General features: G+C 40.7%; 1 protein-coding gene across 1 annotated transcript; it reads left to right on the top strand.

Moving 5' to 3' along the window:
• Positions 1–3,247: 3,247 nt before the first annotated feature.
• On the top strand, positions 3,248–4,589 carry LOC137265770 (dopamine receptor 1-like). Its single transcript, XM_067801221.1, has one exon. The coding sequence runs from the start codon at positions 3,328–3,330 to the stop codon at positions 4,504–4,506; it is 1,179 nt and encodes a 392-aa protein (XP_067657322.1). The 5' UTR covers positions 3,248–3,327; the 3' UTR covers positions 4,507–4,589.
• Positions 4,590–13,642: the final 9,053 nt, after the last annotated feature.

Genomic DNA, 13,642 nt, shown 5'->3' on the forward strand with positions numbered 1-13,642 from the left:
CATACATATACACACTACGTCATTAGGTGTTAACTTTCAGGAGATATTTGTGTGATGAAGTATCCATGAACCAAGCAAAGGTTACCGAGGCCTAAGTGGTAGACATCTCATAGACATTAAAGGAAATGATCACAAAGACAAAAATATCATTATCAGCACTTTAACAGTAATCAATAAAGTCTCATATACCGAAGATGCATAACCATCACCATCAAGGTGCCAATAGTCCATCAAATGTCGCTGAACAATCTCATGCGGTCAGTACTTAACCATTATATGTTTCACATTTCTTCTCTGTTTACGCGAATGTCGACGCTGCTGGTTTCACTTCAGTCTTTGATATCTTTCTCGTCAGAATCTTCACATAATCACGTTTGCATGGCATGGTGTAAGTGAGTTCACTTTGAAACACCTCGTTCCGAGATGGCTATTTGGTTTAATTTCTCTGAGGTGGCAGCTCATAGCTTATTAGCACCAAGCTTCACTGCCTTCGTAATGGACACCAATAGTAGTTGGTAGTTATGTCACCCTCCCACCCAGGCTGAATATCTCACATATTATATTTTGTTTCGAGGGTTTAAACATACCTGCTGCTATTGTTTTAAGAATAAATCGAAAGCAGATGCCCCACCAAGAGACAGACACCCATATTACGTGACTTGGCCCTGTCAGTCAGGAACTGGCTTCGGACTTATTTACACGCTGTGATTAGGTCAGATAACAAGCCTGGCTATACTGTAAACGGTACATGGATAAAACTATGCATTAAGTCTCAAGTGACAAAATGGCAAGTGTCTTCCTCAGGTTCCTTTCCTCGGCTAGGTCACGAATATCTATGCTACCTTACCAATAACGTTGTTTGCCCCTACGATTTGGTGTGTCTGGGCTGACCTGCCGATAATGAGTTTTACCAACTGTTTGGTGTGCCTACATGGGCATACCTTTAGTGGTCGTTTCCAACAACAATTTGGTGCGCTAGACTAAGGCTTAGATAGTAACAAACCCATTTTAATTTAAAGGGAGACCCAGGGAGACCAGAGATTCAGACTGACACTGAGGAAATCTAACTTACTTCACCGCGGCTGTCGCACTGCAGAAAAGGCTTGGCATAAGGCAAAATAATGTGGTTCGGGCACTTTGAGACAGACTATTGGTGCGCTCACATGCCTCACATAGGCATGCCTTTAGTGTTGTTTGCCACAACTAATTGGTGTACCTATACGGGCATATCTATAGTGCTGTTTACCATAACTCTTTGATCTGCCTACACGGGCATATCTTTAGTGTTGTTTGCTACAATTATCTAGTGTGCCGTTATATGCATACCCTCAGTTTTGTTTACTACAGTTATCTAGTGTGCCTTTATATGCATACCCTCAGTTTTGTTTGCTACATTTGTCCGGTGTGCCTACACAGACATACCTTTAGTGTTGTTTGTCACGAGTTATTCGTATACATCTACGCTGGTTTACCCCCAGTGTTGTTTGCCATAAGTATATTTGGTATCCTACATGGGCATATCTTTGGTGTTGTTTGCTACAATTATCTAGTGTGCCTACACAGGCGTACCCTCAGTGTTGTTTGCTACACTTGTCCGGTGTGCCAACACGGGCATACCTATAGTGTTGTTTGCCACAAGTATTCGGTTACATATGTGAGCCGAACCATAGTGTTGTTTGCTACAACAGATTATTATGTGTTTACACGGGTCTTCCTTTAGTGTTGTTTGCAACAACAAAGTGGTGCATACACACTGGCACAATTGTGGTACTGTTAGTCACAACTATTACATCTTGTGTGTTTAATGTAGTTGTGTGGATGAACCTATGGTGTTGTACATCCTCAATTAGTTCACGGAACGCAAATCCACTTAAGCTTAGCAAAACTGGTTGGATTATACCTACTGTGTTGCCTCCTTAGTTACTGAAATGCCACGCTCTTCTACCCGATAATGCCATTCTTCTATACTATACCTGAAGCAAGAAACGTCTACAATAGATTTCACCGGTTTCGGAAAAGTGAATACGTTTATATATCAAGGACAAGGTAACAAAACTCATGTCCATTTCAGAGATATATAAATGTATGTCTAATGATTGCCGTACAATCAAATTGAAGCTGTTAGGGACTAAATTCACAATTCTTAATATGAACAGGAGAATGCAATACTAAAAATGAATTCCAGTAGTACTTACTTCCTGACAAAGTTTACCAACATCGGTGAATAACCTTTAACCTCTAGATAATGATCTATGGATTTACTATTACGTGTGGACGATCTCCTCTTCATGCAATCAAATTAATCGTGTCATATTACTATCTACAAATTTCACATGTTGTTTTAACGCTCCTGTTAACAAACAGGAACCTGTAAGTGTTCGCTTACCTACGTGTATCTAATCCTCAATGTGAAGTTATAAACTCATCATGAAATTGGATTAGAAACCACCATAGTGCATTACTCTGCCCCTTTAAGTACTTCAGTCACAAGGGCCGTAAGAAGTAGAAAGGACGAACGTTTATACTCGTGGGGCTTCAATGCACAATCACAATCCGAAATCAGGCAATAGAGTCCCATTTCATTGGTCTTCAGTGCGATTACTCTGCTTAAAGACAGTGCTAGTGTGGCGGTGCATTGATCCGAGCACGAAGCTGTTTCAATCGTTCTGCCCTTACAGTTTCACGTCTGTCGTCTGCTCTCTTACAAGTGGCGCTAAAATGAGCAATGTGGACAGTTGTGGTCACGTCAGTGACTATGTCTAAATCGATAAGGTCCCGAATTCCGATAATAAGTCATTGACAACTACTGTTGGCGAGCCAGGGTGTGATTCAACGTGTCACGCCACTAACATCGCTGTCCTCACCACAAATTCAGTTCTCGCCAGAAAACCAGCCGAGTAAAGTGGTTGTGCGCACAACACGCCTGCTGTCATTCATTTCTCGTGCGCTGCTGAGGAATACGCCAGTCTTCAACTCGGACGTTAGTGGTCCTTCGTGGAACTTTAGAAGCAACTTCATCGTAGTCATGTATGATGCTCTGGGATACTTGCAACAAATCTTCTAGGTCACATCATAATTTTGGATACCAGGTTATTCTTTGAAAACACATGTAAACGACAAATAATACATCTATACGGGACTCCCATTACCTCTGTGTACAACCATGGATTACAAGAAACAATCTCCTGTTTTTAATTGCTTCTAATTAACTGGAGCATGGACGATTGTGATGTGTCAACGCCTTGTCAGTAAGTTCACTTTTTTGGTTGAGGTCAGCACTTCCACTGGTTCACAGTAGTTCCTTCTCTGGGTACCTACAATCCTGCAATGTCTGGTAACTGGTCTCAGCCTACATACGTCATAACACCGACACACGCCAATTTGTCCCATAGTCTCATTACAAACTATAACTTAACAGAAAAAGTTTTAATTGGGACATTTTTGTGCATATTGATTGTTGTTGCTATTGGTGGAAATATGCTAGTGTGTGCGGCAGTGTTTACAGACAGAAAGCTGAAGAGAAATAGTAACTTTTTCATTGTGTCTCTTGCCATCGCAGACTTGCTTGTGGCCATCAGTGTAATGACATTTGCCGTGGCTAATGATATCCAAGGAACATGGGCTTTCGGTATTGAGTTTTGCAATATATGGATATCCGCTGACATAATGTGCTCAACAGCGTCTATTCTCAATTTATGTGTGATAAGTTTGGACCGCTATATTCACATAAAGGACCCATTACGATATGAAGCGTGGATGACGGGGAGGAAGACTGTGTGTTTTATTGCTACAGTGTGGATTCTGTCTCTGCTAATTTCCTTCGTTCCAATACACATGGGATGGCATTTCAGTTCCGGAAATAACCAACAAGACTCTTTAGCATCTGAAAGCTGCGTATTTGAATTGAATCCCATCTATGCTGTTGTATCATCAACAATAAGTTTTTACATTCCTTGTATTGTGATGCTTTCAATATATTGTCGTTTGTACATGTATGCCAAAAGGCATGCAGACATAATACGCAGAACCCACACGGCAGAGCGGTTTCAGGCCCCACACCAGGCGAGCGATGCCGCCGGCAAACAAGGAGGGAGTTACAGGGTATCGGACCATAAAGCAGCCGTCACTCTCGGAATCATCATGGGAGTATTTCTGCTCTGTTGGTTTCCTTTCTTTGTGATGAATCCAATTGCCGCATTTTGTCCCACATGCATACCTGATGTTGTGTTCAAAATACTTACTTGGCTAGGTTATGTCAATTCATGTTTAAACCCCATTATATACAGCATATTCAATCAAGAATTCCGAGAGGCATTCAGAAAAATACTGTTTCCCAAATGCTTGCTGGAATATCGGAGTAAATCCAACTTGAATCAGCGTCAAGGTAGGAAAGTAAGGAAGTCGGAGTATGCACCGCCGCTGGTTGAAAACGGTACACAACAGCTTGGTTACAACAGGAAAAACAGCAGAGAACATTTGTTTTCAGACAGAATTACTGCCCTGTGATTCTACATTCCACTAAAGTGAGTGTATTACTCGTTACTGATGTATATCAATATTGTACTCAAAGAATATATGCAAGTATCTCCTTGGACTTGTTATTTCATTTCACGTAAATGGAGTGCTATTCTGTTTAACACATACGCTTATGATTCATACGCTGTTTAGTTGACAGATTATAGACGTATTGAAACGACGTTATAACAAATGTATGCTTACCACTTTCAAACATGGACACCTCCTGGCCACCTGTATAAACAGGCATGGCATTACCATTTTGCTTGTTCTGGTTGGGAAACTCACAAGTATTACAGTACCACGAAGTGTACGCTCTAAGTATGTATACATGCACGTAATTGTCAAGCTTCACTCAGCATGCCGCACTATATTGGAATTACCCACATTGTAACAGGTAGTCTGAATTGACCGTTATCTAAGACGGCGTCCAAACAAATCAGCTGTGAAAATGAGCTGTATTAAATCAAAGAAGGATAATATACCAACACGAGGGCACTTTACGGGTTCTAATAGCTATATACATTGTTTTGTGGAAGATTACGACTGTCGGTTCAGAATATATCGTGTACCATTTTCAAAGACCGGTCTTTTGCTTTAATGAGACAAACAAATCAAAACTAAATGTTATATTGAATAGAAATATGTAGAATTTATTCTATAGTCCGTAGCTTGAAATTTAAACTGAAATGCTCATTGTGCGTGTTCGTATGACCATTTAAGGAGTTACGTCCCCTCCTATATCAGAATACATTGAGCGATTATTGATGCTGTAATTAACAGTCGATGAGAATTTGTAATTGTAATTTGTAATTTGTAATTTTCTTACACATTCATCAGTTACTTAATGTGCAATATCGCTTTGTCATCCAACAACTCGTGCTTCTTTAAACAAAAGCAAAGAAAAGAAAGCAAATGGTAAACACGGTTAACAATGAATACAGACACCACTTACACCCACGAGTGCAGAATGTTCAAGCAGTATGTTTTGAATGTATCAACATGAAAACCATGCCGAAGAGGAAAACTTCCAGATCACGTTAGGTAAAGACTGAGTGAGTTGGGTTAGCGCCAAACTTAATTGTATTTAAGTGATCACTCAAAGGTGAATATTAGAGACAGGAGGGAAGCGACTGCTTCATGCCATATCCATACATCTTAAGGAGCAAAAACGATGTTTGTGTGTATCATGGCAACCCAAGGGCTTCACATCGGGCTCCAGCAACTTCGGCGGGTAGTTCATATACATAACGAAGATACATGTCCTTAAAATATGCCTTGAAATGTATTCCTCTGGCAATAGAAACTATTATCCCTACATTCCTCTGGAAATACATGTAAATATTGAACAACAGTACGATCAGTTGCCAGTAAATGAACAATCTCTCCAATCATCTGACAATACATGCACAATCTCACCACTCGTCTTACAACACATGACTGTTGCTTCATTCGTCTAACAATGCATGAATAATCTCCCCATTCGTCCCACAGTCCATGAACAATCCTTGCATTCGTCTGACAACACATGGACGATGCCAACATAATGTCATTCACCTCACAATGTATAAATACATCCTAATATTTCTTCTTGCCAAAGTAATTATCAGTAAAATACAAACGAAAATGAACTATAATTTCCACACAGAACGAACGTACAGATTTCTTAGATTTGTATCGGAATATGCATTACACTTCCACCATTGCCAAACATTGGCCAGATTGTTGCCGTCTTTGATTAGCGCTGTTTTGACACGGTTCATATGATCTTTAACACGTCAAGATTAGCCTACGAGAGGATTAAGGGATAAATGTCCATAGCATTGATTATCTGTAAACAGTGACCAGAAATAAGGTACACTGGATCGAAACTCTATTAATACGGACAAAGACATTATTATTACGGTACAAAATGAGAGTTTTCTCTCAGAGGCCAACATGATTATCGTTGGAAATAATGTTGGATCGGTGTGACACTCTGAACACCTCGTAACTACTTGAAGAAAGCGTATGCAGTGACTGTAGGTACGAGCTGCAAATTCCAAAAACGGGTTTCCTAGTAAACCTTCTGACATGAAGAAATAACACCATACTGTGTTAATATGTACAAAAATGTCCCATGGGAAGAGGAAATGGAGGTCGATATTACGACAGATTAATTTCGTTTATTATTTCTTTCAAGGATATCAAGCAGTGCAAGCATCAGATCACAATGTAAATGTCAGAGAGAGTTTGAAGGATTTATGTAGAATATTTACATGTACCAACTAGATTCTGGTTCCGTTAGCTATCTCTAGCTCCAGCATTAATTCCTGGCCGCAACTAAATTAACTGTTACTAGAGTCATCGTTCTTGTACGTGAGATTTTATAGGGTTCTTTTTATAATGCACACTACAATATTCCAGTTAGATGACAGCTGTCTGTAAATAACTGTGTTCTGCCTAGACGGTCCAATGACTGACGGCAAGAGCAAATTAGTTTGTCTTTGTACATTCCACTTATAATTACAATGACTCTTACACGACTGAGCCAAGTATTAATACAATGCACCTCTTTGCACTACGATCTAAACTATCGTCTGCCTTTATTCTCCGCGTCGTTATCAGACGGTCAACTATGTGTGCATCATATCAACCAAACATATATGCCAGCAACACTCAGTAGTAGGCGTCCGTGTCATTTGTATCCGATGAACGAGTTGTTCTGTGTTCTTGTCTCGCTCACTGGATGACTCTATGAAACTGGAAACAAATGGACAACGAGTAAGAAGAAAATGTAAGGTGATGGAAATACCTACCCCAAAACACTCCAGAAGACGCCAAACGGTTCAGCTCATGCATGTTCAGTGCACACGTAACAGTAAATGTGGGTATAACATAGTTCGTTCCCGCTGCCAGTGTACTGTACCCCTAAAATTGAACATGCGTAATGTCTATTATCTTTGCTCTATCTCTGGGTGACACCTCCACTAAGGAACTGGGTTTATATATGCTCTTCAAACAAAGTAGGGGAACTGTACTTTGAGTGTATGATAGTCGAAATTGGGAGATATACGGGATTGAATCAGTATTGATACAATAATAAAGGATGTTTTGAGAATGCATCGCCACGTGGATTTCATTCAAAGCAAAGCTGTTCGTTCAGTTATCCCCCTTGATAGGTAACTGGAGTATGACATGAAAATTTCAGGTTTACAATTTTCAGTCAGTAGTGAGGGAAAATGATCGGAAAAAATGGTCTACAGTGATTAATCGACCTGCCTGAAAAACGTCAAGATTCATAACGACACCCGTTACACGTGCAGGAGGCTCCCACGATGTGCACTTGCTTCCCACTGGCCGGTAACTCGGAAGTGGCCCAAGTCTGCGAGTGATCAAGATTTTGCAGTGTAACGAATATTGATGAGTGTTTACCAACTTGGGCAAATCATAATCTTTTTCCCGCCCTTTCCGACAAAAATCCTCTTCCTTACGGTTAATAACGTTACTTCCTCGTTGTGCCGCGAGAATGGGAGACGCCTCGACAAGTCATTGGCGGAGCTCAAGAGTGCTAATACACCTGATGGATCAAGCAGTTGACAGACGCAGATGTCAGAGGGGGAGTCTCTTCATATAAAAACAAGCTTTCATACGATAAGTAATGTTTGTATTATTGTTCAGCCGATATCCGTAAGTAAAGCGAGAAAAGGAAACGCCAGTATATACGTTGTCAAAACTGCGTACATGAACTGTTACACAAAAACAAGAATGCAGTGCATTATTTACCTATCATAATCATATTGCATGATTAATTAGCATCCCGTAAATATGTAACGTAATGTAATGTCTGTTCTTACCGATAACGTTTAATTTCACGTCACTATACAGCGTCACGTCACTGAGTCCATAGAATGGGAGTCCAGATAACATACGGACGAAAGAGTACCAAGATCTCAGTCAGTATGCGAGGGACCATAATCTCACAGCGAGTGGTGAAAACGGGCAATATAATACCCGTATAACATTGGATGAATGACAGCGCTTGTGCTTGCAAATGAGTCCCAACAGTTTTGAACTTCTTATACAACTGAGAAATGTTGTGTTCGTGTTAAGTGAATAGACATCTGGTAATGAATGTGACAGCATAGTGGTTCGCATTTTCCAAAACATAAATTTATTTTTAACTGTTAAATGTCGATTTTCTCTGGGTTTCACTATAGGAACACTACGCAACGTATGTTTGGTTGACGCCTTGTCCATTTCCTTCCCTTCTAGTTTATCTTCTCAGAAAGTGACATCAAAACATTTTAAAATGGTGAAGGTAAGTTGCACAAAATATAGTTGTTTTCTCCCAGGTAAACCTCTGTACGACCAAACATATAATTCATACTTCACTAGCTGTCTCTATTCGACATTACCGGGTAGGGCATGGGTTGTAGATTACACAGGCGCCACTGATGTAACACACAAACCAAGTTCATTTAATATCAGATCTCACTGACATAATTATACGGGCGTATTCGACAGTTACATTTGTCTTCCGATGCATTTGCTTTTCGGGAACTTTACTGGTTTAATATTAGTACCTGTTACTCCTATACTGTTCATTATGTCTTTGTGGAAGTTTTTAAGAAACTTCCTGCAAGTACTGAATTCTTTAGGTTTTTGAATGTTGTTCGCAAATTCCAAACAAAGTTTTGAATTAGGGTTGTCGTTTTCATTTCCGGAGTATGGCGAGGGATCGTTTATTTTTGTAGATAAAAGATAATGTATCATTCGTTGCTGCTCGTAATGCCAGTCAGTAGCTTGTGTGGTGCAGACAAGAATATGAATAGCTGAAAATCAGTGATGACTCCAGGTATTCGCTAAACCGGTTAGGATGGCCCGCACTACCGGTCGCACCAGCTCCAAAGACAATGACGTGATTGTTGCCTGACGCATCAGAACACAGGCGGACTGTCAACAAACCAGACAATCGAATGATGGACCAGAATCCAACGCACACGACAAAAAGTGCGTTTACCGAGTTTGTGAAAACGTGAAATGGTATTTTGATTTTGAATTACGTCTGCCGTGGAGACGTGTAGATATTCAGCTTCAAATAAATGATCTTTCGTAACATTGCGTCTCATTATCGCAACACAATGCGGCGATGTTTTCATGGTGCGGCCCAAACATTGATTGTGTAGATGGCACAGAATAAGTAATTGATGCTACCTTTCGATGTTTTCGGATAAAAAACAACTTCGGTTGTTGGTGGAAAGAAAAATGCATTCAACAAAGTGCAAGTGTTGCAGTGAAATTAGCCAGACTAACCTGGTGGAAGCACGCATAGTGATGTAGCATAAATGGCATATACTGTTTAAGTTGGAATGAAGTTTATTTACTAATTTGGTAAAAGTTATGGGAGGTTATTGATGAAGTTGATGGAACAGGCTAATCATCTCCCATGCAATGACCTATGTCGGTAATACAAACGTTTATCAAAACGTTAAGTGATCCCGCCTCCTCCATCAAATATTAGTTGTGTGCACAGAGCTTACCCTTCTGCCACAGTCTCATCTGTAAGGACTATCAACACATCACAAGGAGAGTTGCTATCTTCTTAGCCTCACTGGCAGTGCTTGGGCCCTCTGGCAGTGAACATTCTACTATTGACATCTGCGCTCCTGTCTTCCTTGTCAAATACGACACAAGAAACCAACTGAAGACATTTCTACAACCTTCAACACACCGCACCTGGTCTACAGTTCATACATACTCTGTGTCACTAGTACCACCAAGTACAACGTTTAAGGCCAAAAAGACATTCACGTTTTCATTCAAAAGGTCATGTATCTACCACGTAGGCTACCAGTAACAGTCCATCCCACAGTTCGATACACTTGATTGTGGAGTGAATTATGTAAGGTTTCATATCGCTTTCACCGATATTGCAGCTAAATGAAAATTAAGAAAAAAAATCGGCTTTGTGTGTGTGGTTAATCGTACCACAAAATGCTAATGATGGCAACATTACGGGGTTTTTCGGCATGACACATTTTGTGAAAATTATCCCGTTAGATTCCTGCAGATATGCTGACAAAGTGGAAAAATCAAATGTCACATTCACACCTCCATGATTTAATTCTGGATTACTATCTAATACGAGTTTGCCTATGGTGCTATAATTCGATAGGTGATTACCGTTCCGCTGCTCTAATACTCCAAATAGGTTTACTGAAATGCGCTTTCATCTCAAATAGTGAGATTGAACAATTGGTATGATTCAATAGGTGAACTGACTTACACGTCACTGCTTAGACTCGACCAGTGACTTGACTAGCATATGACTCCACAGGCATTGTCAGCGAGGAGACTAATATGGCACTGGTTCCACCTGGCAAAGGATGTGACTAACATGTCACTGGTTAGACCTGGCAGGGGAAGTAACTAATATGTCACAGGTTGGACCTGGCAAAGGATGTGACTAACATATCACTGGTTAGACCTGGGAGGGGAAGTAACTAATATGTCACAGGTTAGACCTGGCAAAGGAAGTGACTAACATGTCAATGGTTAGACCTGGTAGAGGAAGTGAGGAACATGTCACTGGTTAAACCTGGAAGGGGGAGTGAAGAACATGTCACTGGTTAGACCTGGCAGGGGAAGTAACTAACATATCACTGGTTAGGCCTGGCTAAAGAAGTGACTACCATGTCACTGGTTAGACCTGGAAGGGGAAGGAACTAACATATAACTGGTTAGACCTGGCAAAGGAAGTGACTAACATGTCACTGGTTAGACCTGGCAAAGGTTGTAACTAACATGTCACTGGTTAGACCTGACAAAGGAAACGACGAACATGTCACTGGTTAGACCTGGGAAAGGAAGTGACTAACATGTCACTGGTTAGACCTGGTAGGGGAAGTAACTAATATGTCACTGGTTAGACTTTGCAAAGGAAACGACAACCACTGGTTAGACGAACATGCCACTGGTTAGACCTGATAGGGGAAGTAACTAATATGTCACTGGTTAGACCTGGCAAAGGAAACGATAACCACTGGTTAGACGAACATGTCACTGGTTACACCAGGCAGGGGAAGTAACTAACATGTCACCGGTTAGACCTGGGTTGGAGTATCAACTGTGCGAATGTAGTTTGGGATCACGTGTCCAGCAGAGTACCTCTTAGACCCACAAAGCTGACGCACAAGATTATGTTATCGATCAGCAGTCAACCACATATTCGTTATTAAATAGTGTGATCTGAAACGTCACTTCCTCCAGTCAAGTGCTATTGCCTGGGAAACTCAATTACTACAAACCTGCCTTAGTTTTAGTACTGGATCCGTAACATAACAGGTCGGCTACAAAATACGATGGGGTTCAAAAACTTTGTTACACTGGCACTTACCATTGATTATTTAAGTCTTTGGAACAATATGTATCATTTCGAAACTCTTATTCATTCTCATGTTTACATGAGATTTACATCTTCATGATAAATCCGTTCAGCAAAATGAAATGTGATCAAAATAGGTAACTGTTTGTACAATATCGATATCAAAATTACTATCGACCCAACTCGAAATGGATTCACAAACGGACATTTCTCAAAGCTGCATCTCCGCATCAGGTCCTGGGTCCGTCTAAGCAGCGTAGGAAAGATTGCTAAGATGACAAAATTCCTTCATTACTGTAAACGAACCAAAGCTGGTTGCAAATGGTATATTTGTTTCCATTTAGAATAGGAAATTGTCAAGATAACGGTCTGGCGAAACACCGAGTTTATGCTACTCATACTCCATCATGTCACAATAATACATGTATCTATATGTGAAAAAGGGAACCACCGGAGATCTGCTCTGCCATCATCCCCGCAAGGCAGTCACTGTTATGTGCGTACACTTTGAGAAAAGCTTGGCCTCAATCCATCCACAAATGAGGAAAGCAGTCTCCAGGAATCCCAAGTTAGTCGCATGTAGACACATTTTGACAAAACAGCATTGTCACTCTTTTGCCGCATACCGCATTGCTGGGTTGGAGGCAAGTACATGAAAGCACAATCAACAGTTTTTGATGAGTTACAGATCGTAGGTCTATCACAGACGGACCTTCGATCCTGGGGGTTCTGACTCGACATCCAGTCAAGTATTTTCCACTTTCACGTCAAATTTACAACTTTCGCAAAATGTAAACACGGTCTCGTCAGCCATTGCGCAACTCTACTTCCACGAAAATACGTAGGTCAGACGATTCCATTATTGTGTAACCAAGGGGTTACAGTATCACGGCAAACAAAACAATAGGCTGGTTTCAGTCGTGTAGAGTTGGGATTATAAAAACAAGCTCTTAGGCATTACATTATTGCACTGAATAAACAGTTGCTTGTTTTCTTTAGACAGAATATTTTTTATATTGAAATGTTTAAAAAATAAGAAAGGCACCAACCACTCCCTTCACAGACGAGTTTAACTCGCCTCTCATCCCTTGCCGGATCACGCAGTGTCTTCCGCAGAGCGAGGAAGTTGGATTTTAAATGGTCATGGTAGAATGGAGATAAACCTACTGTGTTTGAAAATCAGAGACATGCTGTACTGAATTGATGGCGCATTCGGTTCCAAGTGAATTTTAGTCGCCATCAATTCAATACAGCATGTCTCTGATTTCCAAACACAGTAAGTTTATTTCCTAAGTGGATTATGTCTATTCTGTATATCACCTTACTGGACTTTCAGCGTGTGTTGCCAGTGTGAGTGCGGAGTATGAAAATATTTCACACGTGAATGATGACAAGGCCAAGATGATGGGATTAATTATAACGGTGATCGATCTACTTCCGTTTTCGCAAGTAATGCTACATCCATTCCTATAACGATGCCCTAACTGCATTCCAAGTCCAACTTGTTACTATGGAAACTCCCCCAAATCACAATCAAAATAAGGATACTCATGACTGGCGGTAGTTCATGGTGGTATGCAGAAGACGCAAGTTTAAGAAGATTGTAGTCGGGATGAAACAGGTGGAAAAAGTAGATCGGAAAGTTTCGCTAGAACCTCCAGGGGAACCAAGTTGCCACTGTTCCTGGTGCGGAGACCAGTTCTGTCACTGGCACGCAGACAGGAGTTTGGACAAGTGAGGAGACAGTCTTGTGTTACACGA

Source organism: Haliotis asinina, chromosome 15 (genome assembly GCF_037392515.1).
Source record: "Haliotis asinina isolate JCU_RB_2024 chromosome 15, JCU_Hal_asi_v2, whole genome shotgun sequence".
Taxonomy (NCBI): Eukaryota; Metazoa; Mollusca; class Gastropoda; order Lepetellida; family Haliotidae; genus Haliotis; species Haliotis asinina.